We start from the raw sequence: 26,507 nt of genomic DNA on the forward strand, positions 1-26,507 counted from the left end.
ATGTCAGAGATAGATACTATATATTGAGGGAACAAGACAGGAGGATAGAGGAGAATTAAAAATAGATAACAACCACTGGAAACAGAAGACAGGAAAGCAGACAAGTAACTGTAACCAGCTTAATAGAACTTGAAACCACCCAGAAAACAAAGGTAGAATAAAGTGTTTTATTTGGAATGAATTAATTGAAATATATTAGCTTTGGGAAATATTAATTGCAGATGGCTTTGTACTATATTCAGTATAAAATATGGAGCCCCTTTTCAGGTTTTGTATTTTACAATGTGTCTGGTAGTAGAGAGCTTTGCGTTGCTATTGCTAAATCAGGATTTTTTTTGTATGGTGACTTCCATGGAGAAATGTTCTAGTTCTGATCTGTATATTGTGAGGAGGTAGAATATCATTTCCCATATAACTAATTTTATTATGGTGTGTTAAACTGAGTTTTTCTTTTGCTTTCTTTCTCATTTTGCTCCTTGTTGTTTGAGCATCAACTATCTCATTTGTGTTTTTGCTGAAAAGCAGGTTAAAGTATGTGTGGTGAGAAACATGGTTCTTTTGAGTTTGGCAGGATCTATTGTTTTGCTTTTAAACATTGGGAACTGGGCCTAAACAGAGTGATTCTTGAGGCTCTGCTGTCATTTACTGTGCTACTGAAGCTACTACCCTCTAAGAAGCTTCCGCCATAGGCAGCTGGCTAGTCTTGCCTAATAGTTGGGGCAGCCCTTTCCCACCCCCATTTTGGATGCTTGGGAGCAGGGCCGGCGTTAGGGGAGGGCAAACAGGGAAGCTGCCTGGGCCCCACAGTTCCAGACATCTCTTCCCCTTCTTGGCCTACCTCCCTCCCTTCCCCTCACCTACATGGTCATTTAGAATCAAATTTTTCCTTTTCAGAGGGGCCCCCAACGTGGCAGACATTTTCACAAGCTGCCAACGGCTGTCCCGAAGCTTTCCCATGGCTGCAGTCTGTCTCCCCTCCCATGATGCAACTTCATGTACCCAGAAGAAAATGTAGAAATGTAATGAGTATGTAGATGAAAGTTAGAAGGGAATAGGAAGCTGGGAATTGCGTACAGGGCCAGATTAAAGGGTAGGCCCAGTAGGCATGGGCCTAGGGCCTGAAAAGGTCAGGGGGCCCGCTGCTGGAACCACCCTCCCTATTCTGCTTCTGTGGCTTTCCTTAACCAGCGGCAGTAACATTTGAATCAAGGGTGTTCAACCCATGGCCCAGCTTGTGCTCCCTTTTGAGTCCCAACACGACCGCCTCCCTCCAGTGGGTATTTTGCTTCTGGCTAGCTCCCTTACTGCCTGCTTTTCTGTTCAAAGCCATGGGTGTCAACTCTTCGCATGATCCACGGCTGCATCGGAAGCCTTTCTGACATCATGACATCAGAGGGAATGCTTCCGACGCAGCCACGGTTCGCACGAGGAGCCGACGCCTGTGGCTTTGAACAGAAAAGCGAGTGCAGGCAGCAAGGGAGCTGGCCAGAAGCAAAACACCTGCTGGAGGGAGGCACAGAAGAAATGCTGCTGCTGCACGGGGGGAGGGGGAGAAATGCTGCTGCTGCACAGGGAAGGGGAAGTGGGGGGAGAAATGCTGCTGATGTTGCACAGGGGAGGGGAGGGGGAGAAATGCTGCTGCTGCACAGAGGAGGGGAAGAAATGCTGCTGCTGCATAAGGGGTGCAGAAGAAATTCTTCTGCTGCACAGGGGAGTGGGGAAGAGAAATGCTGCTGCTGCACCCAATTGGGGGAAAGAGAAGGAAGGAGGGAGAAGGAAAATGGAGAGGAATGAGAGATGCCAAGTCCATGGAAGGGAGGGGAATGAAAGGAGATACCAGACCATGGAGGGGGAGAGAGAGATGCCAGGGCATGGGGGAGAGAAAGAGACAGATGCTAGTCTAGGGGAAAGGAAGGAAGGAAGGAAGGAAGGAGAGGAGATGCTAGATAATGGAGGGGAGGGGGAGTTGGAAGGAGAGAAGAGTGATGCCAGGGCATGGGGGGAGGGAAGGGAAACTAAGGAGACAAATGCCAAACCAGAGGGAAAGGAGGGAGCAGAGGTACCAGAGCATGGAGGGAGAGAGATGCCAGTGCATGGGGGAGGGAAGGGAAGGAGATAGAGATGCCAGACCATGGGAGAGGGGGTGGAGACAGAAAAATGGAGAGAGGGTGAGGGGGGTGAAGTTGAAATGAATCATGTACAAAGGAGAGAAAGGGCACAGGATAGACAGTTTATGGAAGGAACATAGAAAGAGGGAAGATACCATATGGAATGGGGAGAGGACAAACAGTGGATGGAAGAGGCAGAGAGAGAGAGAGGGCAGATAGTGGATGGAAGAGGCTGATGCTGCATGGAAGACAGAGAGAGGACAGATGCTGGCTAGAAAAAAGAGAGTGAAGACAAGATGATTAAAGCAGAAATGACAAAAGGTAGAAAAAATATTTTTTTGTTGCTTTAGAATAAAATAGTATTGTAGTTGTATTGATAAAACTTTTATAAACAAAACATAAGGTAATCTTTTTATTGGACTAATTTTAATATATTTTTTACTAACTTTTAGAGACTAAAACCCCCTTTTCCAGGTCAGGACAGTATAATGTAACAGCAGTATATTATATTGACCTGAAGGAGGCTTTGGCCTCTGAAAGTTATTTGAAAAATGGATTAATATTAGTCCAATAAAATGGTATATTCTTATTTTCAATTTTTGTTTGATTTCTATTTGTTAATTTGTAAAGTGGTGATTGTTTGTCAGTTTCTTCAAATTTACATCTGCTATATTTATATTTTGCAGAGTATTAGGAGCTATGTGTCATTGTTTCTGTAGTGTTTCACTGTATGCAGTTTTGCTTCTTGGCGGTTCAGTTTAGCCTTTATCTACATATTTCTATTTTTAGTTTGTGATTACTTATTTCATACTGGGTGAGGGTGTATCTGTGTTTTGTGTGTATGAAAGACGACGTTTTCTGATAGCGTTGACTAGCCTTGTTTGGCGAAATGCATCGGGCATGGTTCTTGGGAGCACCTTGAATAAACCTGATTTGAAACTCCTTATTTTCTGCCAATCTTCTTTTGTTTCATGTTGGATTCTTTGGTGGACTGCTTGCCTTGTTGTTTCGTTACAAGTTAACATACACGGAGTGGAACGTACTAGAGGAGTTACAGTTGGTTGACGTAGAGTAGGGGTCTCAAAGTCCCTCCTTGAGGGCAGCAATCCAGTCGGGTTTTCAGGATTTCCCCAATTTAAAATGCATGAGATCTATGTGCATGCACTACTTTCAATGCATATTTATTGGGGAAATCCTGAAAACCTGACAGGATTGCGGCCCTCAAGGAGGGACTTTGAGATCCCTCGTAGAGTGAGGCAGTTGAGAGGCGTTGTAAACTTGGTTATTAATAAAGACTTATATTTTGGATAGTATTCCTGCTTTACAATATATTTGAACACATTTATATATGTATGGAAAGGGTTCAGAGTTAAAATTCTGGGTAAGTTGGTGGGAAGGGAAGGAAGGGGGATTTGTTCAGAGATGTTTGGGGGTTGCATAGAAGAAAAACTGTACACTGGTATGCTAATCTTTGTTTTGAATTTAAAAGAAACACAAGTGGAAATAAAGAAGTAAATAAGAAAACAGATAAATGTGGGCGGAGTGGGGGCAGGTAGTGCACTTGTGTGCACTTGTGTGAGAGTAAACAGTGGAGTGCTATTTAACTTATTTATAAATGATCTGAAAATTGGAACGATGAGTGAAGTGATTAACTTTGTAGATGGAAACAAGCTAGCATACCACTATAACCATGAAGTGCATCACACTCTTCTACCACGGTCTCAGAACTGGAGCCTACGCAAGGTATTTATATCAAAAAGTCGAGTGATCAGCGTAGTAATTTAGCTCCCTGCTCCAATCATTGACCGCTTAGGTTTTTAAAACATATAAACTTTAATAATTTAATCTTAAAATATTTCTTGTAGAAAACTTTTTTTAATATATATACTTTTAGTTCATTTTATTTAGTTCATTTTATTTTAATTCATTTTATAGAAAACCTCACTATCGGTGCAAATTTGCCCACTTTGTATGCACTATTAAGGATTTGAAAAAATGACAAGCTACTTATCTTTAAACGGCGCTTGTCTCTGGATATGTTTTTTTCAGCAGTGCTCAAATAGTTGCACAAGCCAGTATTGCACAAGCCGACGCGGCCAGCGTTTCGCGGACTCACTTTTTGTCCGCTGCTTCAGGGCCAGCACTGCGGCATTCAATTCTAAAAATAAAGAACTACATTAGTTTTTTACTAAAACACTAAACCAATTAGTTCAGTAAGATGTTACTTACAGCATTCAGTTCCAACGTCAAATTTTTCAAACCAAATTAAAATGGCACCAGAGGCTGGTATTTATACAAATCTATCACATGACCACCCAACGTCACATGCCTCATCACAAGGCACCTCCCACTTTAACATACATAGCAATCTTAAAGGGAAGTTTTTAGAGAGATATTTTAAAAAGAACAGACTATATTTATCAATAAAAATGCTGCCACTCTATGTTTTTATTGAGACCCCTAGGGCTCAGCGTATCCAACCTATGGATCCATCGCTGCTCATGTTGAGCCAAAAAACGCCTAAAGTCACCCCCTCGTGCCCCCGGGGATAAAACTTCAATGACCACCACCTTTAAAGATACAAATTGATGGTCAAAGTTCACACAATGCTTTGCAAGGGGAGCCCCTAGGTTCCGATTTTTAATATTGCTTTTGTGTTCGGTAAGACGAGTGTTTAATTTTCTAGAAGTTTGTCCTACATAGAGTTTACCACAAGGGCACTGTATAATGTAGATAACCCCAGATGTTTTACAATCAGAATCATGTTTGAGGATATATTGCTTCCCATCACGAGGGTTACAGAACATCCCAGTACAAATCATAACCATGCACATTTGGCAAGACCCACATTTCTGATGACCTAAATATACTACCTCTTCAGTCGAATTGGCAGTGGGCAAGATTGAGGGGCACAAAATCTCCCTTAAATTCCGGTTCCTCCGATATGCCACCCTAAGGTGGTAATCCTTAAAAGTCCCCGATATCTTAAGGATATCCCAGTGTTTTCTAAGGGATTTAACCAACTGGTAACTGTTACTAGAGTAAATAACCACACATGTCATGCACTATTCACCCAACTGTTGAGCTACCGACCGTTTAGGGGCAAAGAGGGCATCCCGCTGACAATACAGAGCTCGCTTATACGCTGTAGAAACTATTTTGGGGGGATATCCTCTTTGCAGAAACTTACTTTTCAACTCATTAGCCTGCATCTTAAAATCAGTCGTAGAGGAACATATTCTCCTGATTCTCAGGAACTGAGAATAAGGAAGACTTTTTTTAAGGGAAGTAGGATGAGCACTAGAAAAGTGCAAGACTGAATTACAGTCGGTCGGTTTAATGTAAACTTCAGTGCAAAAGGTTCCATTTTTAACCACAATATTAACATCCAAAAATGAGATTTGGACAGGGCTATATACGTGGGTGAACTTAACTTTAGGATGACAGCAATTTAAATAGGAAAAAAACTCCAATAAGGTGTCCAACCCACCATTCCAAAGGAGGAAAATGTCATCTATATATCTCAGCCACATTTTTACATCCTTGAAAAAGGTGGACCCGTACACCCAATCTCGTTCGAATTTATTCATAAATAAGTTAGCGACAGAAGGAGCCATGGTAATACCCATCGCGATTCCTGATCTTTGATGAAAAAGATGATCTTCAAACATAAAAAAACTCTCATGGAGTACAATATCAGCTAACTTACAAATAAACTCAGTGGGTACTTTTGGGTTCACCCTACCCTCTAAGGTTTGTTGTATTATGGCCAATGCTTCCTTTTGTGGAATTATTGTGTACAAAGAGCACACATCGATGGTAACAAGCAGCGAATGAGGATCAGGGCTCAAACCCTCTAATTTTTTCAAAAAATCGGTGGTATCTTTTAGATATGATTTAGTTTGTTTAACATAAGGTTGAAGAAACTTATCAACGTATATAGAGGAGGCCTCCAGCAGCGCTCCCCGGTTGGAAACAATGGGTCTCCCCTGAGGCATAGTACAAGATTTATGTATCTTGGGGAGCAAATAGAAAATTGGAATTTTTGGATGCAGCACATTCAAGAACCGAAATTCTTTCTTGGTGAGATATCCCTTATCCATTGCTTGTTTAGTTAAAGCATTAATCCTTGATTGAAGAAATTCTGTAGGATCCATGGAAAGAACATCATAGTCATCACTAAACAGTTGTTTATGTGCTTCCTTTAGATACATATCTCTACTGAGTAAAACTATCCTGCCTCCTTTGTCAGCTTTTCGAATAATAAGCTCCTTATCTGACAAAAGGGATTGTATAGCAGATTTCTCCGCTTTACTCTATTGTAGTATTGTTTCCGGCTGCCAAACCCATACATGTTGTTTTCAATGTCAGACATAACTAATTTATGAAAAGTCTCTATTACCGGATCCACCGGGCTGGGCGGAACCCATGTGGATTTCGGGGTAACAGTGGCCACTTCCTCATTGGCAGCTTCAAGATGATCTTTAGCAAAAAATGACTTAATCCTCAATAATCTGTAGAATTTCTCCAGATCAACTTTCGTTTGGAAATCATCTACAGGGATAGTTGGTACAAAAGATAAACCCCGTGAAAGCAAATTATGTTCTTCCGTTTTTATTTGGTGATTTGATAAATTGACGATCGGAATATTCACCACCGTCTTCACTACATGGCTTTCAACATTTGACTGTATAGCTATGGGTATCTCTGCCCTCGTTGTGATCGGGTCTGAGGTCTGTAGTTTTGATTTTGGTTTTGATACTTGTACTGATTTAGATGTTGACCTTGGCCTCGACCATTTCCTCTCCGCCATCTTCCGCGACGGGGCTGGCGTGGTTTGGGGCCTAAAAAATCATCATCAGAAGTGGAGCTCAAATTTGATGACTCAGAAGATTGATCAAAAGTAACTTTCTTTTCAGTGGAAGGATTACCATAACCATTTGATTTTAACCACGGATCCACTTTCTGCTGTATATAGTCCTGTTCATCTCGTTTAAATTTCTTAAATTTGTCCTTCTGTATATCCGCTCTAAATCCATCCACTTTATGTTTCAACTCATCTTGGTGTTGTTTAAACTCTATTTCAGTCGTATTTTCTTTTAAAGCTTTCAATTTTTCTTCAATCTCACCCTTAATGGTGGTCATAGCCTTACGTGTTCTATCAATAATCAGGACCATTAGGTCCAATGAGCATTTGTTTAAGATAGAAATCCACTTCAAATTAAATTCAGCATCCTCACTAAACATACGTGGCTCTTTATATACTCTTAACCCTCTAGGGATAAACTCCTTCTTGCAATATTCTATAAGTGTAGCACCATGGAGTTCAGCCCGAATATATTTTTTTGATAGAATAGTCATTTCATCCCACAAAAGGGAATTATTCATATTGGATTGTTCCCAGTTCATTGTTGTGGAAGAATCCAGCACTGAACTAATAAAATCAGCGCTGAAACTTAAACCGCTTTGCCAAGCCTGTTGGGCCATTATAGTAAAAAAATCGGGAAAAGTACTAGTGTACAATCTATAAACAAGTATCCCAAGTGGTAGTAAATAATAAATGGAAACAAGCTAGCATACCACTATAACCATGAAGTGCATCACACTCTTCTACCACGGTCTCAGAACTGGAGCCTACGCAAGTATTTATATCACAAACTCGAGTGATCAGCGTAGTAATTTAGCTCCCTGCTCCAATCATTGACCGCTTAGGTTTTAAAACATATAAACTTTAATAATTTAATCTTAAAATATTTCTTGTAGAAAACTTTTTTTAATATATATACTTTTAGTTCATTTTATTTAGTTCATTTTATTTTAATTCATTTTATAGAAAACCTCACTATCGGTGCAAATTTGCCCACTTTGTATGCACTATTAAGGATTTGAAAAAATGACAAGCTACTTATCTTTAAACGGCGCTTGTCTCTGGATATGTTTTTTTCAGCAGTGCTCAAATAGTTGCACAAGCCAGTATTGCACAAGCCGACGCGGCCAGCGTTTCGCGGACTCACTGTTTGTCCGCTGCTTCAGGGCCAGCACTGCGGCATTCAATTCTAAAAATAAAGAACTACATTAGTTTTTTACTAAAACACTAAACCAATTAGTTCAGTAAGATGTTATTTACAGCATTCAGTTCCAACGTCAAATTTTTCAAACCAAACTAAAATGGCACCAGAGGCTGGTATTTATACAAATCTATCACATGACCACCCAACGTCACATGCCTCATCACAAGGCACCTCCCACTTTAACATACATAGCAATCTTAAAGGGAAGTTTTTAGAGAGATATTTTAAAAAGAACAGACTATATTTATCAATAAAAATGCTGCCACTCTATGTTTTTATTGAGACCCCTAGGGCTCAGCGTATCCAACCTATGGATCCATCGCTGCTCATGTTGAGCCAAAAAACGCCTAAAGTCACCCCCTCGTGCCCCCGGGGATAAAACTTCAATGACCACCACCTTTAAAGATACAAATTGATGGTCAAAGTCCACACAATGCTTTGCAAGGGGAGCCCCTAGGTTCCGATTTTTAATATTGCTTTTGTGTTCGGTAAGACGAGTGTTTAATTTTCTAGAAGTTTGTCCTACATAGAGTTTACCACAAGGGCACTGTATAATGTAGATAACCCCAGATGTTTTACAATCAGAATCATGTTTGAGGATATATTGCTTCCCATCACGAGGGTTACAGAACATCCCAGTACAAATCATAACCATGCACATTTGGCAAGACCCACATTTCTGATGACCTAAATATACTACCTCTTCAGTCGAATTGGCAGTGGGCAAGATTGAGGGGCACAAAATCTCCCTTAAATTCCGGTTCCTCCGATATGCCACCCTAAGGTGGTAATCCTTAAAAGTCCCCGATATCTTAAGGATATCCCAGTGTTTTCTAAGGGATTTAACCAACTGGTAACTGTTACTAGAGTAAGTAACCACACATGTCATGCACTGTTCACCCAACTGTTGAGCTACCGACCGTTTAGGGGCAAACAGGGCATCCCGCTGACAATATAGAGCTCGCTTATACGCTGTAGAAACTATTTTGGGGGGATATCCTCTTTGCAGAAACTTACTTTTCAACTCATTAGCCTGCATCTTAAAATCAGTCGTAGAGGAACATATTCTCCTGATTCTCAGGAACTGAGAATAAGGAAGACTTTTTTTAAGGGAAGTAGGATGAGCACTAGAAAAGTGCAAGACTGAATTACAGTCGGTCGGTTTAATGTAAACTTCAGTGCAAAAGGTTCCATTTTTAACCACAATATTAACATCCAAAAATGAGATTTGGACAGGGCTATATACGTGGGTGAACTTAACTTTAGGATGACAGCAATTTAAATAGGAAAAAAACTCCAATAAGGTGTCCAACCCACCATTCCAAAGGAGGAAAATGTCATCTATATATCTCAGCCACATTTTTACATCCTTGAAAAAGGTGGACCCGTACACCCAATCTAGTTCGAATTTATTCATAAATAAGTTAGCGACAGAAGGAGCCATGGTAATACCCATCGCGATTCCTGATCTTTGATGAAAAAGATGATCTTCAAACATAAAAAAACTCTCATGGAGTACAATATCAGCTAACTTACAAATAAACTCAGTGGGTACTTTTGGGTTCACCCTACCCTCTAAGGTTTGTTGTATTATGGCCAATGCTTCCTTTTGTGGAATTATTGTGTACAAAGAGCACACATCGATGGTAACAAGCAGCGAATGAGGATCAGGGCTCAAACCCTCTAATTTTTTCAAAAAATCGGTGGTATCTTTTAGATATGATTTAGTTTGTTTAACATAAGGTTGAAGAAACTTATCAACGTATATAGAGGAGGCCTCCAGCAGCGCTCCCCGGTTGGAAACAATGGGTCTCCCCTGAGGCATAGTACAAGATTTATGTATCTTGGGGAGCAAATAGAAAATTGGAATTTTTGGATGCAGCACATTACATTACATTACATTACATTACATTAGGGATTTCTATTCCGCCATTACCTTGCGGTTCAAGGCGGATTACAAAAGGTTAAATTAAAAAACAGAGTTACAATGATTAGCTAGAGAGGTAAGTTGTAGATCTTATGAACATTTAGCGGGTTGTTGAGGGTGGGGTGGTTTGTAAGAGAGTTAATAGGTGGTCATAGTGGAGATTCTTTTGTTATTATTAGTGCAGTAATGGGTAGATCAAATGTCAGTTTTAGAGTTACTAAGAGGTCGTGGTGTTATTGCTGCTTCAGGAATTTCTTGAAAAGTGTGGTTTTTATTTCTTTTCTGAACGTCCTATAGTCTGGGGTGGTCATCAGAAGGTTGGAGATCTGGTTGTCCAGCCTTGCGGCTTGAGTGGCTAGGAGGCCGTCGTGTAGTTTTGTTCTTTTTACTTCCTTGATTGGGGGGGGTATGAATGGGGAGTGCGTTTTTCTGTGTCTGGTAGTGGGTGCTTGGATGAGGCGATTGTTCAGGTATGATGGGCTGTCTCCGTGTAGGGTTTTAAATAATATGCAGTAGAATTTGAATTGGATTCTTTCTTGGATTGGGAGCCAATGTGAGTTGATGAAGGCTTCAGTGATGTGGTCATGTTTTTTCAATGAGTAGATGAGTCTCAAAGCTGTATTTTGGATTGTTTGGAGTTGTCTTATCGTAGTTGCAGGGCAAGGAAGGAAGAGGATGTTACAGTAGTCCAATATACCTAGTATTAGGGATTGTACTATAAGTTGGAATTGTGTTCTTTCAAAGAATTTTCGGACTTGTCTCAGATTTCTCATGACTGCGAATGATTTCTGAATTGTTTTATTTATTTGCGGTTGCATAGTGCAGCATCTGTCTATGGTCATGCCAAGTAGTTTTATGGTGGTTTGGATGGGATATTTGATTGCGTTTATATCTAGGTTGGTTGTGGTTTGGATCTTGTCATTTTCGAGGAGGATGAATTTGGTTTTGTCTTGGTTGAGTTTAAGTTTGTGATTTTTCATCCAGGTTGTGACTGTTTCAAGTGTTTGGTGAAGTTTGTCTGTCATGGTCGGTTTAGAATGATCGTATGGGATGAGGATGGTGATGTCATCCGCATAACTATAGGTGGTTATGCCCAGATTGTCCAGATGCGTTCCTAAAGAGGCAGTGTAGAGATTGAAGAGGGTAGGGGATAGTGGAGATCCTTGTGGTACGCCGCAGGGGTTTGACCAGGATTCTGACTTTTCTTTGTTTGATTTTACACTGTAGGTTCTGAGTTTTAGGAATCCTTCAAACCAAGAGTATACTTTATCTGAGATGCCTATTGCATCTAAGATCTGTAGAAGGATGTTGTGGTCTACTAAGTCGAATGCCGCCGTTAGGTCCAGTTGTATGAGAAGCATTTTTTTTCCCTGTACTAAGTTGTTCAAGAACCGAAATTCTTTCTTGGTGAGATATCCCTTATCCATTGCTTGTTTAGTTAAAGCATTAATCCTTGATTGAAGAAATTCTGTAGGATCCATGGAAAGAACATCATAGTCATCACTAAACAGTTGTTTATGTGCTTCCTTTAGATACATATCTCTACTGAGTAAAACTATCCTGCCTCCTTTGTCAGCTTTTCGAATAATAAGCTCCTTATCTGACAAAAGGGATTGTATAGCAGATTTCTCCGCTTTACTCTATTGTAGTATTGTTTCCGGCTGCCAAACCCATACATGTTGTTTTCAATGTCAGACATAACTAATTTATGAAAAGTCTCTATTACCGGATCCACCGGGCTGGGCGGAACCCATGTGGATTTCGGGGTAACAGTGGCCACTTCCTCATTGGCAGCTTCAAGATGATCTTTAGCAAAAAATGACTTAATCCTCAATAATCTGTAGAATTTCTCCAGATCAACTTTCGTTTGGAAATCATCTACAGGGATAGTTGGTACAAAAGATAAACCCCGTGAAAGCAAATTATGTTCTTCCGTTTTTATTTGGTGATTTGATAAATTGACGATCGGAATATTCACCACCGTCTTCACTACATGGCTTTCAACATTTGACTGTATAGCTATGGGTATCTCTGCCCTCGTTGTGATCGGGTCTGAGGTCTGTAGTTTTGATTTTGGTTTTGATACTTGTACTGATTTAGATGTTGACCTTGGCCTCGACCATTTCCTCTCCGCCATCTTCCGCGACGGGGCTGGCGTGGTTTGGGGCCTAAAAAATCATCATCAGAAGTGGAGCTCAAATTTGATGACTCAGAAGATTGATCAAAAGTAACTTTCTTTTCAGTGGAAGGATTACCATAACCATTTGATTTTAACCACGGATCCACTTTCTGCTGTATATAGTCCTGTTCATCTCGTTTAAATTTCTTAAATTTGTCCTTCTGTATATCCGCTCTAAATCCATCCACTTTATGTTTCAACTCATCTTGGTGTTGTTTAAACTCTATTTCAGTCGTATTTTCTTTTAAAGCTTTCAATTTTTCTTCAATCTCACCCTTAATGGTGGTCATAGCCTTACGTGTTCTATCAATAATCAGGACCATTAGGTCCAATGAGCATTTGTTTAAGATAGAAATCCACTTCAAATTAAATTCAGCATCCTCACTAAACATACGTGGCTCTTTATATACTCTTAACCCTCTAGGGATAAACTCCTTCTTGCAATATTCTATAAGTGTAGCACCATGGAGTTCAGCCCGAATATATTTTTTTGATAGAATAGTCATTTCATCCCACAAAAGGGAATTATTCATATTGGATTGTTCCCAGTTCATTGTTGTGGAAGAATCCAGCACTGAACTAATAAAATCAGCGCTGAAACTTAAACCGCTTTGCCAAGCCTGTTGGGCCATTATAGTAAAAAAATCGGGAAAAGTACTAGTGTACAATCTATAAACAAGTATCCCAAGTGGTAGTAAATAATAAATGGAAACAAGCTAGCATACCACTATAACCATGAAGTGCATCACACTCTTCTACCACGGTCTCAGAACTGGAGCCTACGCAAGTATTTATATCACAAACTCGAGTGATCAGCGTAGTAATTTAGCTCCCTGCTCCAATCATTGACCGCTTAGGTTTTAAAACATATAAACTTTAATAATTTAATCTTAAAATATTTCTTGTAGAAAACTTTTTTTAATATATATACTTTTAGTTCATTTTATTTAGTTCATTTTATTTTAATTCATTTTATAGAAAACCTCACTATCGGTGCAAATTTGCCCACTTTGTATGCACTATTAAGGATTTGAAAAAATGACAAGCTACTTATCTTTAAACGGCGCTTGTCTCTGGATATGTTTTTTTCAGCAGTGCTCAAATAGTTGCACAAGCCAGTATTGCACAAGCCGACGCGGCCAGCGTTTCGCGGACTCACTGTTTGTCCGCTGCTTCAGGGCCAGCACTGCGGCATTCAATTCTAAAAATAAAGAACTACATTAGTTTTTTACTAAAACACTAAACCAATTAGTTTCAGTAAGATGTTACTTACAGCATTCAGTTCCAACGTCAAATTTTTCAAACCAAACTAAAATGGCACCAGAGGCTGGTATTTATACAAATCTATCACATGACCACCCAACGTCACATGCCTCATCACAAGGCACCTCCCACTTTAACATACATAGCAATCTTAAAGGGAAGTTTTTAGAGAGATATTTTAAAAAGAACAGACTATATTTATCAATAAAAATGCTGCCACTCTATGTTTTTATTGAGACCCCTAGGGCTCAGCGTATCCAACCTATGGATCCATCGCTGCTCATGTTGAGCCAAAAAACGCCTAAAGTCACCCCCTCGTGCCCCCGGGGATAAAACTTCAATGACCACCACCTTTAAAGATACAAATTGATGGTCAAAGTCCACACAATGCTTTGCAAGGGGAGCCCCTAGGTTCCGATTTTTAATATTGCTTTTGTGTTCGGTAAGACGAGTGTTTAATTTTCTAGAAGTTTGTCCTACATAGAGTTTACCACAAGGGCACTGTATAATGTAGATAACCCCAGATGTTTTACAATCAGAATCATGTTTGAGGATATATTGCTTCCCATCACGAGGGTTACAGAACATCCCAGTACAAATCATAACCATGCACATTTGGCAAGACCCACATTTCTGATGACCTAAATATACTACCTCTTCAGTCGAATTGGCAGTGGGCAAGATTGAGGGGCACAAAATCTCCCTTAAATTCCGGTTCCTCCGATATGCCACCCTAAGGTGGTAATCCTTAAAAGTCCCCGATATCTTAAGGATATCCCAGTGTTTTCTAAGGGATTTAACCAACTGGTAACTGTTACTAGAGTAAGTAACCACACATGTCATGCACTGTTCACCCAACTGTTGAGCTACCGACCGTTTAGGGGCAAACAGGGCATCCCGCTGACAATATAGAGCTCGCTTATACGCTGTAGAAACTATTTTGGGGGGATATCCTCTTTGCAGAAACTTACTTTTCAACTCATTAGCCTGCATCTTAAAATCAGTCGTAGAGGAACATATTCTCCTGATTCTCAGGAACTGAGAATAAGGAAGACTTTTTTTAAGGGAAGTAGGATGAGCACTAGAAAAGTGCAAGACTGAATTACAGTCGGTCGGTTTAATGTAAACTTCAGTGCAAAAGGTTCCATTTTTAACCACAATATTAACATCCAAAAATGAGATTTGGACAGGGCTATATACGTGGGTGAACTTAACTTTAGGATGACAGCAATTTAAATAGGAAAAAAACTCCAATAAGGTGTCCAACCCACCATTCCAAAGGAGGAAAATGTCATCTATATATCTCAGCCACATTTTTACATCCTTGAAAAAGGTGGACCCGTACACCCAATCTAGTTCGAATTTATTCATAAATAAGTTAGCGACAGAAGGAGCCATGGTAATACCCATCGCGATTCCTGATCTTTGATGAAAAAGATGATCTTCAAACATAAAAAAACTCTCATGGAGTACAATATCAGCTAACTTACAAATAAACTCAGTGGGTACTTTTGGGTTCACCCTACCCTCTAAGGTTTGTTGTATTATGGCCAATGCTTCCTTTTGTGGAATTATTGTGTACAAAGAGCACACATCGATGGTAACAAGCAGCGAATAAGGATCAGGGCTCAAACCCTCTAATTTTTTCAAAAAATCGGTGGTATCTTTTAGATATGATTTAGTTTGTTTAACATAAGGTTGAAGAAACTTATCAACGTATATAGAGGAGGCCTCCAGCAGCGCTCCCCGGTTGGAAACAATGGGTCTCCCCTGAGGCATAGTACAAGATTTATGTATCTTGGGGAGCAAATAGAAAATTGGAATTTTTGGATGCAGCACATTACATTACATTACATTACATTACATTAGGGATTTCTATTCCGCCATTACCTTGCGGTTCAAGGCGGATTACAAAAGGTTAAATTAAAAAACAGAGTTACAATGATTAGCTAGAGAGGTAAGTTGTAGATCTTATGAACATTTAGCGGGTTGTTGAGGGTGGGGTGGTTTGTAAGAGAGTTAATAGGTGGTCATAGTGGAGATTCTTTTGTTATTATTAGTGCAGTAATGGGTAGATCAAATGTCAGTTTTAGAGTTACTAAGAGGTCGTGGTGTTATTGCTGCTTCAGGAATTTCTTGAAAAGTGTGGTTTTTATTTCTTTTCTGAACGTCCTATAGTCTGGGGTGGTCATCAGAAGGTTGGAGATCTGGTTGTCCAGCCTTGCGGCTTGAGTGGCTAGGAGGCCGTCGTGTAGTTTTGTTCTTTTTACTTCCTTGATTGGGGGGGGTATGAATGGGGAGTGCGTTTTTCTGTGTCTGGTAGTGGGTGCTTGGATGAGGCGATTGTTCAGGTATGATGGGCTGTCTCCGTGTAGGGTTTTAAATAATATGCAGTAGAATTTGAATTGGATTCTTTCTTGGATTGGGAGCCAATGTGAGTTGATGAAGGCTTCAGTGATGTGGTCATGTTTTTTCAATGAGTAGATGAGTCTCAAAGCTGTATTTTGGATTGTTTGGAGTTGTCTTATCGTAGTTGCAGGGCAAGGAAGGAAGAGGATGTTACAGTAGTCCAATATACCTAGTATTAGGGATTGTACTATAAGTTGGAATTGTGTTCTTTCAAAGAATTTTCGGACTTGTCTCAGATTTCTCATGACTGCGAATGATTTCTGAATTGTTTTATTTATTTGCGGTTGCATAGTGCAGCATCTGTCTATGGTCATGCCAAGTAGTTTTATGGTGGTTTGGATGGGATATTTGATTGCGTTTATATCTAGGTTGGTTGTGGTTTGGATCTTGTCATTTTCGAGGAGGATGAATTTGGTTTTGTCTTGGTTGAGTTTAAGTTTGTGATTTTTCATCCAGGTTGTGACTGTTTCAAGTGTTTGGTGAAGTTTGTCTGTCATGGTCGGTTTAGAATGATCGTATGGGATGAGGATGGTGATGTCATCCGCATAACTATAGGTGGTTATGCCCAGATTGTCCAGATGCGTTCCTAAAGAGGCAGTGTAGAGATTGAAGAGGGTAGGGGATAGTGGAGATCCTTGTGGTACGCCGCAGGGGTTTGACCAGGATTCTGACTTTTCTTTGTTTGATTTTACACTGTAGGTTCTGAGTTTTAGGAATCCTTCAAACCAAGAGTATACTTTATCTGAGATGCCTATTGCATCTAAGATCTGTAGAAGGATGTTGTGGTCTACTAAGTCGAATGCCGCCGTTAGGTCCAGTTGTATGAGAAGCATTTTTTTCCCTGTACTAAGTTGTTCAAGAACCGAAATTCTTTCTTGGTGAGATATCCCTTATCCATTGCTTGTTTAGCTAAAGCATTAATCCTTGATTGAAGAAATTCTGTAGGATCCATGGAAAGAACATCATAGTCATCACTAAACAGTTGTTTATGTGCTTCCTTTAGATACATATCTCTACTGAGTAAAACTATCCTGCCTCCTTTGTCAGCTTTTCGAATAATAAGCTCCTTATCTGACAAAAGGGATTGTATAGCAGATTTCTCCGCTTTACTCTATTGTAGTATTGTTTCCGGCTGCCAAACCCATACATGTTGTTTTCAATGTCAGACATAACTAATTTATGAAAAGTCTCTATTACCGGATCCACCGGGCCTGGGCGGAACCCATGTGGATTTCGGGGTAACAGTGGCCACTTCCTCATTGGCAGCTTCAAGATGATCTTTAGCAAAAAATGACTTAATCCTCAATAATCTGTAGAATTTCTCCAGATCAACTTTCGTTTGGAAATCATCTACAGGGATAGTTGGTACAAAAGATAAACCCCAGTGAAAGCAAATTATGTTCTTCCGTTTTTATTTGGTGATTTGATAAATTGACGATCGGAATATTCACCACCGTCTTCACTACATGGCTTTCAACATTTGACTGTATAGCTATGGGTATCTCTGCCCTCAGTTGTGATCGGGTCTGAGGTCTGTAGTTTTGATTTTGGTTTTGATACTGGTACTGATTTAGATGTTGACCTTGGCCTCGACCATTTCCTCTCCTGCCATCTTCCGCGACGGGGCTGGCGTGGTTTGGGGCCTAAAAAATCATCATCAGAAGTGGAGCTCAAATTTGATGACTCAGAAGATTGATCAAAAGTAACTTTCTTTTCAGTGGAAGGATTACCATAACCATTTGATTTTAACCACGGATACTACTTTCTGCTGTATATAGTCCTGTTCATCTCGTTTAAATTTCTTAAATTTGTCCTTCTGTATATCCGCTCTAAATCCATCCACTTTATGTTTCAACTCATCTTGGTGTTGTTTAAACTCTATTTCAGTCGTATTTTCTTTTAAAGCTTTCAATTTTTCTTCAATCTCACCCTTAATGGTGGTCATAGCCTTACGTGTTCTATCAATAATCAGGACCATTAGGTCCAATGAGCATTTGTTTAAGATAGAAATCCACTTCAAATTAAATTCAGCATCCTCACTAAACATACGTGGCTCTTTATATACTCTTAACCCTCTAGGGATAAACTCCTTCTTGCAATATTCTGTAAGTGTAGCACCATGGAGTTCAGCCCGAATATATTTTTTTGATAGAATAGTCATTTCATCCCACAAAAGGGAATTATTCATATTGGATTGTTCCCAGTTCATTGTTGTGGAAGAATCCAGCACTGAACTAATAAAATCAGCGCTGAAACTTAAACCGCTTTGCCAAGCCTGTTGGGCCATTATAGTAAAAAAAATCAGGGAAAAGTACTAGTGTACAATCTATAAACAAGTATCCCAAGTGGTAGTAAATAATAAATGGAAACAAGCTAGCATACCACTATAACCATGAAGTGCATCACACTCTTCTACCACGGTCTCAGAACTGGAGCCTACGCAAGTATTTATATCACAAACTCGAGTGATCAGCGTAGTAATTTAGCTCCCTGCTCCAATCATTGACCGCTTAGGTTTTAAAACATATAAACTTTAATAATTTAATCTTAAAATATTTCTTGTAGAAAACTTTTTTTAATATATATACTTTTAGTTCATTTTATTTAGTTCATTTATTTAATTCATTTTATAGAAAACCTCACTATCGGTGCAAATTTGCCCACTTTGTATGCACTATTAAGGATTTGAAAAAATGACAAGCTACTTATCTTTAAACGGCGCTTGTCTCTGGATATGTTTTTTTCAGCAGTGCTCAAATAGTTGCACAAGCCAGTATTGCACAAGCCGACGCAGCCAGCGTTTCGCGGACTCACTGTTTGTCCGCTGCTTCAGGGCCAGCACTGCGGCATTCAATTCTAAAAATAAAGAACTACATTAGTTTTTTACTAAAACACTAAACCAATTAGTTCAGTAAGATGTTACTTACAGCATTCAGTTCCAACGTCAAATTTTTCAAACCAAACTAAAATGGCACCAGAGGCTGGTATTTATACAAATCTATCACATGACCACCCAACGTCACATGCCTCATCACAAGGCACCTCCCACTTTAACATACATAGCAATCTTAAAGGGAAGTTTTTAGAGAGATATTTTAAAAAGAACAGACTATATTTATCAATAAAAATGCTGCCACTCTATGTTTTTATTGAGACCCCTAGGGCTCAGCGTATCCAACCTATGGATCCATCGCTGCTCATGTTGAGCCAAAAAACGCCTAAAGTCACCCCCTCGTGCCCCCGGGGATAAAACTTCAATGACCACCACCTTTAAAGATACAAATTGATGGTCAAAAGTCCACACAATGCTTTGCAAGGGGAGCCCCTAGGTTCCGATTTTTAATATTGCTTTTGTGTTCGGTAAGACGAGTGTTTAATTTTCTAGAAGTTTGTCCTACATAGAGTTTACCACAAGGGCACTGTATAATGTAGATAACCCCAGATGTTTTACAATCAGAATCATGTTTGAGGATATATTGCTTCCCATCACGAGGGTTACAGAACATCCCAGTACAAATCATAACCATGCACATTTGGCAAGACCCACATTTCTGATGACCTAAATATACTACCTCTTCAGTCGAATTGGCAGTGGGCAAGATTGAGGGGCACAAAATCTCCCTTAAATTCCGGTTCCTCCGATATGCCACCCTAAGGTGGTGATCCTTAAAAGTCCCCGATATCTTAAGGATATCCCAGTGTTTTCTAAGGGATTTAACCAACTGGTAACTGTTACTAGAGTAAGTAACCACACATGTCATGCACTGTTCACCCAACTGTTGAGCTACTGACCGTTTAGGGGCAAACAGGGCATCCCGCTGACAATACAGAGCTCACTTATACGCTGTAGAAACTATTTTGGGGGGATATCCTCTTTGCAGAAACTTACTTTTCAACTCATTAGCCTGCATCTTAAAATCAGTCGTAGAGGAACATATTCTCCTGATTCTCAGGAACTGAGAATAAGGAAGACTTTTTTTAAGGGAAGTAGGATGAGCACTAGAAAAGTGCAAGACTGAATTACAGTCGGTCAGGTTTAATGTAAACTTCAGTGCAAAAGGTTCCATTTTTAACCACAATATTACATCCAAAAATGAGATTTGGACAGGGCTATATACGTGGGTGAACTTAACTTTAGGATGACAGCAATTTAAATAGGAAAAAAACTCCAATAAGGTGTCCAACCCACCATTCCAAAGGAGGAAAATGTCATCTATATATCTCAGCCACATTTTTACATCCTTGAAAAAGGTGGACCCGTACACCCAATCTAGTTCGAATTTATTCATAAATAAGTTAGCGACAGAAGGAGCCATGGTAATACCCATCGCGATTCCTGATCTTTGATGAAAAAGATGATCTTCAAACATAAAAAAACTCTCATGGAGTACAATATCAGCTAACTTACAAATAAACTCAGTGGGTACTTTTGGGTTCACCCTACCCTCTAAGGTTTGTTGTATTATGGCCAATGCTTCCTTTTGTGGAATTATTGTGTACAAAGAGCACACATCGATGGTAACAAGCAGCGAATAAGGATCAGGGCTCAAACCCTCTAATTTTTTCAAAAAATCGGTGGTATCTTTTAGATATGATTTAGTTTGTTTAACATAAGGTTGAAGAAACTTATCAACGTATATAGAGGAGGCCTCCAGCAGCGCTCCCCGGTTGGAAACAATGGGTCTCCCCTGAGGCATAGTACAAGATTTATGTATCTTGGGGAGCAAATAGAAAATTGGAATTTTTGGATGCAGCACATTCAAGAACCGAAATTCTTTCTTGGTGAGATATCTCACTGGGTTTTCTAATAAACAATTAATTTGGCCCCAAATTGATTTCCAAAAAGCCATAATAAATGGACAATAGAACAATAAATGATCTAAAGTCCCTGCTTCAAGATGACAATGCCAACATCTATTAGACTTAGAGCTATCAAGTTTCAAGTTTTATTAGGATTTTATATACCGCCTATCAAGGTTATCTAAGCGGTTTTACAATCAGGTACTCAAGCATTTTCCCTATCTGTCCCGGCAGGCTCACAATCTATCTAACGTACCTGGGGTTATGGAGGATTAAGTGACTTGGCCAGGATCACAAGGAGCAGCACGGGGTTTGAACCCACAACCCCAGGGTGCTGAGGCTGTAGTTTCAACCACTGCGCCACACACTTTTGTAACCAAACAGGGGTCCATAATGCTCTATGTAACAGAAAAAAAACAAGTTTGTCTCATAGATGCAGATACTGTACATCTCATCCTCCAAGTCCAAATTCGTGGCCATTGAGACGCAGAAATTTGATGCTTAATCTCAATGTTCCAAATGTCTCTCAGACCGTTTTTTGGTTTCTTTTTAATAAATCCAGTTAACAATTTATATCACTGGGAGGCCTGGTGCCCCAGGAAGTCCACCTGAAAGCATAAGAACTCTAAACTATATTGATTATTAAGATATTTCCATTCAGGGAACCCCACCTGAATGGCCTGCTTCAATTGCATCCATCTAAAACTTTGTGATTTATTGAGGCCATATTTATGTTGCAACTGTGAAAAATCAAGCAGCTTACCTTTAGAAATAACATCATCTAATACACGTATTTCTGCTATCATCCAATACTTCCATCCAGATGACCTTAAATCCACCAATTTGAATCTTGGAGTTCAGCCATATAGCTTGATTTGTTGATTTGTGAATTGGAATAGGTGTTAAATTACTCACATATCTTAATGTTTTCCATGTGTCTATTAATATTCTATTATCTTTATATAATCTAGGCATTTTGATACTGAGAACATGGCACAATCGCAGAGGAAACATGAGTCGCCATTCCAACCATAACCAATCTGGGATATTTTCAATGAGCTCTGGGAGGACCCAATATATACCCTGGTGCATAATATAGGATAGTATTTATTTTTTGAAAAGAAATAGTAAGAAATACAGCAATAGACAAGCAATCTGCATCTAAAGAGGAGACAATTAGATGAGCCAAAGCTGGATTCATGGCTTGGTTAGCTCTCTTGCCGTCCTGTCATTGACCCAAATAAGTGAGGGTTGTGATTGTTGGCACTAAATTTTCTTTCCACCATGCCCCATGCCTTCTGCCCAAATACAAAATATAAATACCTAAGTTGTTGGGCTTCCCAAAGCCCTGCCAGCTGAAAACTTCTTCTTCCAGTCCAGCAGTCAAAACTATTCAAGTTTTAGCTGGTGGCAGGTCAGGGATTTATTTATTTATTCATTTTTATAGCCCAGCCTCCCCAGAAGCCCAGAACGGGTTACAATAAAATAAAATTAGGTACTTAGAACTTCCCTATCTGACCTGAAGACTCACAAACTAGCTAAAGTACCTGAGTAAACAATTAACCTTTTCCTATCGTGTGTCCCGGCTGATGGGACATTCTAAAAATGTCGTTGCTATCGTATGTCCCTTGGCATGGGACATACAGTATACGACAGGAACACAAAATATTTGAATTTGCAGACTTATGACTTATTTACATTATGTTTACAATAGCCGTAAATTATAACGGTGAATAATATAAAACTTTGCTAAAATAATTACGATTGGAACCAGCATAACGTAAAATTTATTACGATAGGAAAAGGTTAATAAAAAATTAAAGATATAACAAATTTCCCAAAAATGGGATAGCTACAGAGCTTGGAGATTTCTGGCTGCGAGACCAAAGGATGTGGTCTTCAACTGGCAGGGTTTGGGATCTCCACCAGGCACAGCTAGGGAGGTGGCTAATTTACGGTGGACCTAGGCCCCCTGTATGTTCAGTACAAAAGTTCAGTGCATATCTCTTCTGTTTTTATTTCTCCAGTGTTGTAATACTTGCTGAGTTTAATTTTGGGGGGTTCCCAGTTCAGTTTCTATTTCTATTTGTGTCCCTTGTTCTGTATATGGTAAAGGTCTGTGTTTTGTGTGGAAAGAAGCCGTTTAAAGTTGTCTTATGTGTGATAGTAATGGGAGGTGGGGATATCGGGGGGGGGGGATGGTACAGGGGGCCCCTTCCTTAATTTCTGCCCTGGGCCCCAGCATGTCTAAAACTGGCCCTTCTTGGGAGGGAGGAGGGCACCAGCCTATCCCTTGCCTTAGGCAGATTGCCTTGAGCTGCCCCTGTCTCTGCCTCTCCCTGCCAATTGTGGGGCACAGATTGTAGAAGTCTGCCCGGCATTGCTCATAGTTCCCAACCTCTGACACTGGCATCAAAGCTCACTCCAGTTATGAGGTCATTTAAGTTTTGCTTTAATTGGAGTCAAAAAGGAACAATTTTGAGTAAAAAGGAGCACTGAAATTCATACGCATTATAATGGAGCTGATGGTACATTACATGCTGGAAAATGGGACAAACCTAAAACTGTATGTCTAGGGATGCTCATTTGAAACATGATTCCTTTATTTTTATTCATCAAGTGTAGAAAATTTTTCTGAAAAAACGTTTTTCCATTTCCAAACAGTAACAAATCAGTCACGGTGTTTTTAGATAAGTTCCAAAGGTTTTAAGATTAAAATACATATCCTTTTGTTTTTAACTCAGTTTCAAAAATGTGAAATATATGATTGTATTTGTAGTGACTTGCAGATTTAGTCATTTGCTATCAATTTCCTTCTATGCTAAGGATTCTTGATATCATCTTAGGTCCTGTTCTCCTCCTGTCAGCATTAACTGCCCAGAAATGCAGTCTTTATATCATTTAATTGTATTCTTATATCAATGAACAGCATTTCACTTAACCCTATAAAAGGTCCTTTTGTAAATCTCCTGGTTGTGATCCGTTTTACGCCAGTGATTCCCAAACTTTTTACTATGGCAGAATCCCTAAAATATTTTTTCATACACCGAGAAACCCTCAATTTATGTAAACATATATATGTTCATCCAAATAGATTCTACAGTCTAATTTCTTGTGGAAACCCTGAAGAGAAATTGAGGCAGAGAATAACATGGGACAAATTTGTTCCTATCCCCATGTTCAAGGCTTGTACAGAAGAAAACAGAACTTGAACGGATGGAACAGAGACAGGGACTAAACTCGCAGGGACGGGATGCGGATGGAGATACGAGATCCTTCAGGGACGGGGACAAATTTGTCCCTATGTCATTCTCTAGTTTGAGGCATCCAGTTTGGGAATCACTGAATTACAACTTTCACAAGTCCTCATCTTGTCTGTTACGTGGACCAGAAAGGGAAAATTTCCAAAACTCTATTTTTAATTTTTTTCCTGTATTTACTCTTTTATACAGATCGTATCACAGAGAAAACTTTCAAAATCCTTATTGAAGCATGGGAACACAGCAGGGAAATCTTCTATAACGGTAAGTCATTTACAAATGGAAGAAAGCAGAGCTCTTAAGTAAGGCAGAAAATAACTAATTTAGGACCACTGAAAATAATCTCCTCCTTCTTGGATTTGGAAGTACTTGTTGAGCTTGTTCAGACAGGTGATCAGTGGCTTATCTATTTGGGAATGATAAAGTGAGGCAAGGCTAGGATAGGGCTAAAGTGGGAGGAGTTAAAATCCTCAGGGGGTGATGTCATCAGTACACAGACAGCCCCAACAAGAAGGCCGCGAAGCAGCCTGTGAGTGCTGCTGGCCCGACACTCCTCTGTAGCAAGGTATTTATGATCACGGTCGGCAAGGATCGGTTGGGAGGGAAGGATGGAGGGTCAGCGGGTGTTCGGCGGTTCGACTGTGTGGTGTGGGCAGGGTGTGGGAAGTTCGGCTGCTTACGACTAGGGCTTATTTTCGGGGGTAGGGCTTATATTAAGATCTACCCTGAAAATCATGCTAGGGCTTGTTTTTGGGGTAGGTCTTATATAATACCCACACATAACAAATTACAATTGTCTAATTGAGACATAATTAGTGACTACATCAGAATCTTAAAAAGACTAGGAAGGAATTGTATATTAATTCCAATTGTTTCTTTTGAAAAAATGTTTTCTGAATAAGATATTTAATCTGAAATTGTTAGGGCCAAATTTAGCATAACTCCAAATAACTTAAATGATCTTTCAATAAGAAGTAGAGTTATACAGTGACAAATAGTGTCAATATTCAAACTAACAACAAAACAACAGGAACCGATCCTCCACAAGAGCAAAGCAAAAACTAAGAAGTAGAGATGAAATGAGAACCAACCAGGATAAGTTTCTTCTAGGCAAACTTTATTGCTATAAAACTTTTTGACCCGACACGGTCCATGTTTCGGCTCTACAAGTCTGCATCAGGGGTCATTGAACCAATATCCATTAAGAGCTAACACAATCAAACACAAATAAATTGACCAAATTGTCAAGAAATGATAGCATAAAAACACATTATTTATATGATTAAACAATAAGGCCCAGATTCTTTCAATGGTGCCTTAAGATCGGTGCCTAACCTAAGATGAAAGCACTATTAAAAAAAAAAAGAAAAAGCTTTTAAAAAGAAAATGTAGCTGTCTAAAAAAACAGTGCTGGAATCATGCCTACGGAGGCATTTTTTCATGCCTAACACCACTATAGGCATGGCTAATACCAGAAATGGTATTAGATATCATAAAGCACATCCGTAGGTGCGATTCACGAGAAAGGTAGGCTCCAGAAATGTAGGCCTTGACCTACATTTCTGGTGCCTACTTTACATGTGACCCTGATTCTGTAACTGGCATCAGTACTTGATTGACACACGACTGGCATCGGTTTTGGAGGTGCCGGTTGTAGAATCCTAAGTGATTTTGTATGATCAAACAATAAACGACTTTGTTGTGAATGGTCAACCAGAAAATTAAAGTGTTTGCGTTATCAAAAGATATTGCAATATATAAAATGGTAAAAGCAATGAAATCAATCTTCTAGAATTGAAGAAATTAAAATGTTATGTTTTAATAAAACTAAAAAATAATTAATAAATAGTTAACCAAACAGTAATTTAAAAACATAATAAAACCAATATAGAAAAGATAATATGAAAAAATGTTATGGTATGCAATAGAATCCTACCACATAAAGTCTGTGGCATCTAAACACAGATCTGACAATGTTCCTAATTCATACACCAAATGGTCCTAGACATAAAAGAATATATAGTAAATGTTCTAAAACCAACCTCAAACTACATCAGGTGTATACCTGACTGGGCCTCCGCGTGTGCGGATCGCCGGACTCGATGGACCATGGGTCTGATCCGGAGATGGCAGTTCTTATGTTCTAAATATGTATTAAATTTTTAAAAAAATAAATAACACATACGATTCCTAGTAAATCTGAAAGCAGTGCTGTCTTGCATATTGTTTTTGTCATTAAAATAGTGAGAAAAATAGTGAGAAAATAGTTAACTACTGATGACAAGTAATATTAGGAAATGTTTAATTACTGATGACAAGTAATTTACAGCAATAGCACCCTAATTTCAAAACAGAGCATGGTAAAAAATAAGCTTGTTTTTTTGTGAGGAAAATAAGTTGACACGATTTCAATATATGAAGATACCTGATTTAGGGCCCCTTTTATCAAACTGTGGTAGAGCTTTTTATTGCAGGCCAGAGAGGTAAATG

General features: G+C 39.3%; 1 protein-coding gene across 6 annotated transcripts in view; it reads left to right on the forward strand.

Moving 5' to 3' along the window:
• The window catches only part of CPNE4 (copine 4), an 879,187-nt gene that overhangs the window by 534,330 nt on the left and 318,350 nt on the right, over positions 1-26,507 (forward strand). For all 6 annotated transcript variants that reach the window (XM_033930001.1, XM_033929997.1, XM_033929998.1 and 3 more), the window contains one exon: positions 24,210-24,281. In XM_033930001.1, the coding sequence (XP_033785892.1) occupies positions 24,210-24,281 (72 nt within the window). The remainder of the gene's footprint in view (positions 1-24,209; positions 24,282-26,507) is intronic.

The sequence above is a fragment of the Geotrypetes seraphini genome, chromosome 2 (genome assembly GCF_902459505.1).
Source record: "Geotrypetes seraphini chromosome 2, aGeoSer1.1, whole genome shotgun sequence".
Taxonomy (NCBI): Eukaryota; Metazoa; Chordata; class Amphibia; order Gymnophiona; family Dermophiidae; genus Geotrypetes; species Geotrypetes seraphini.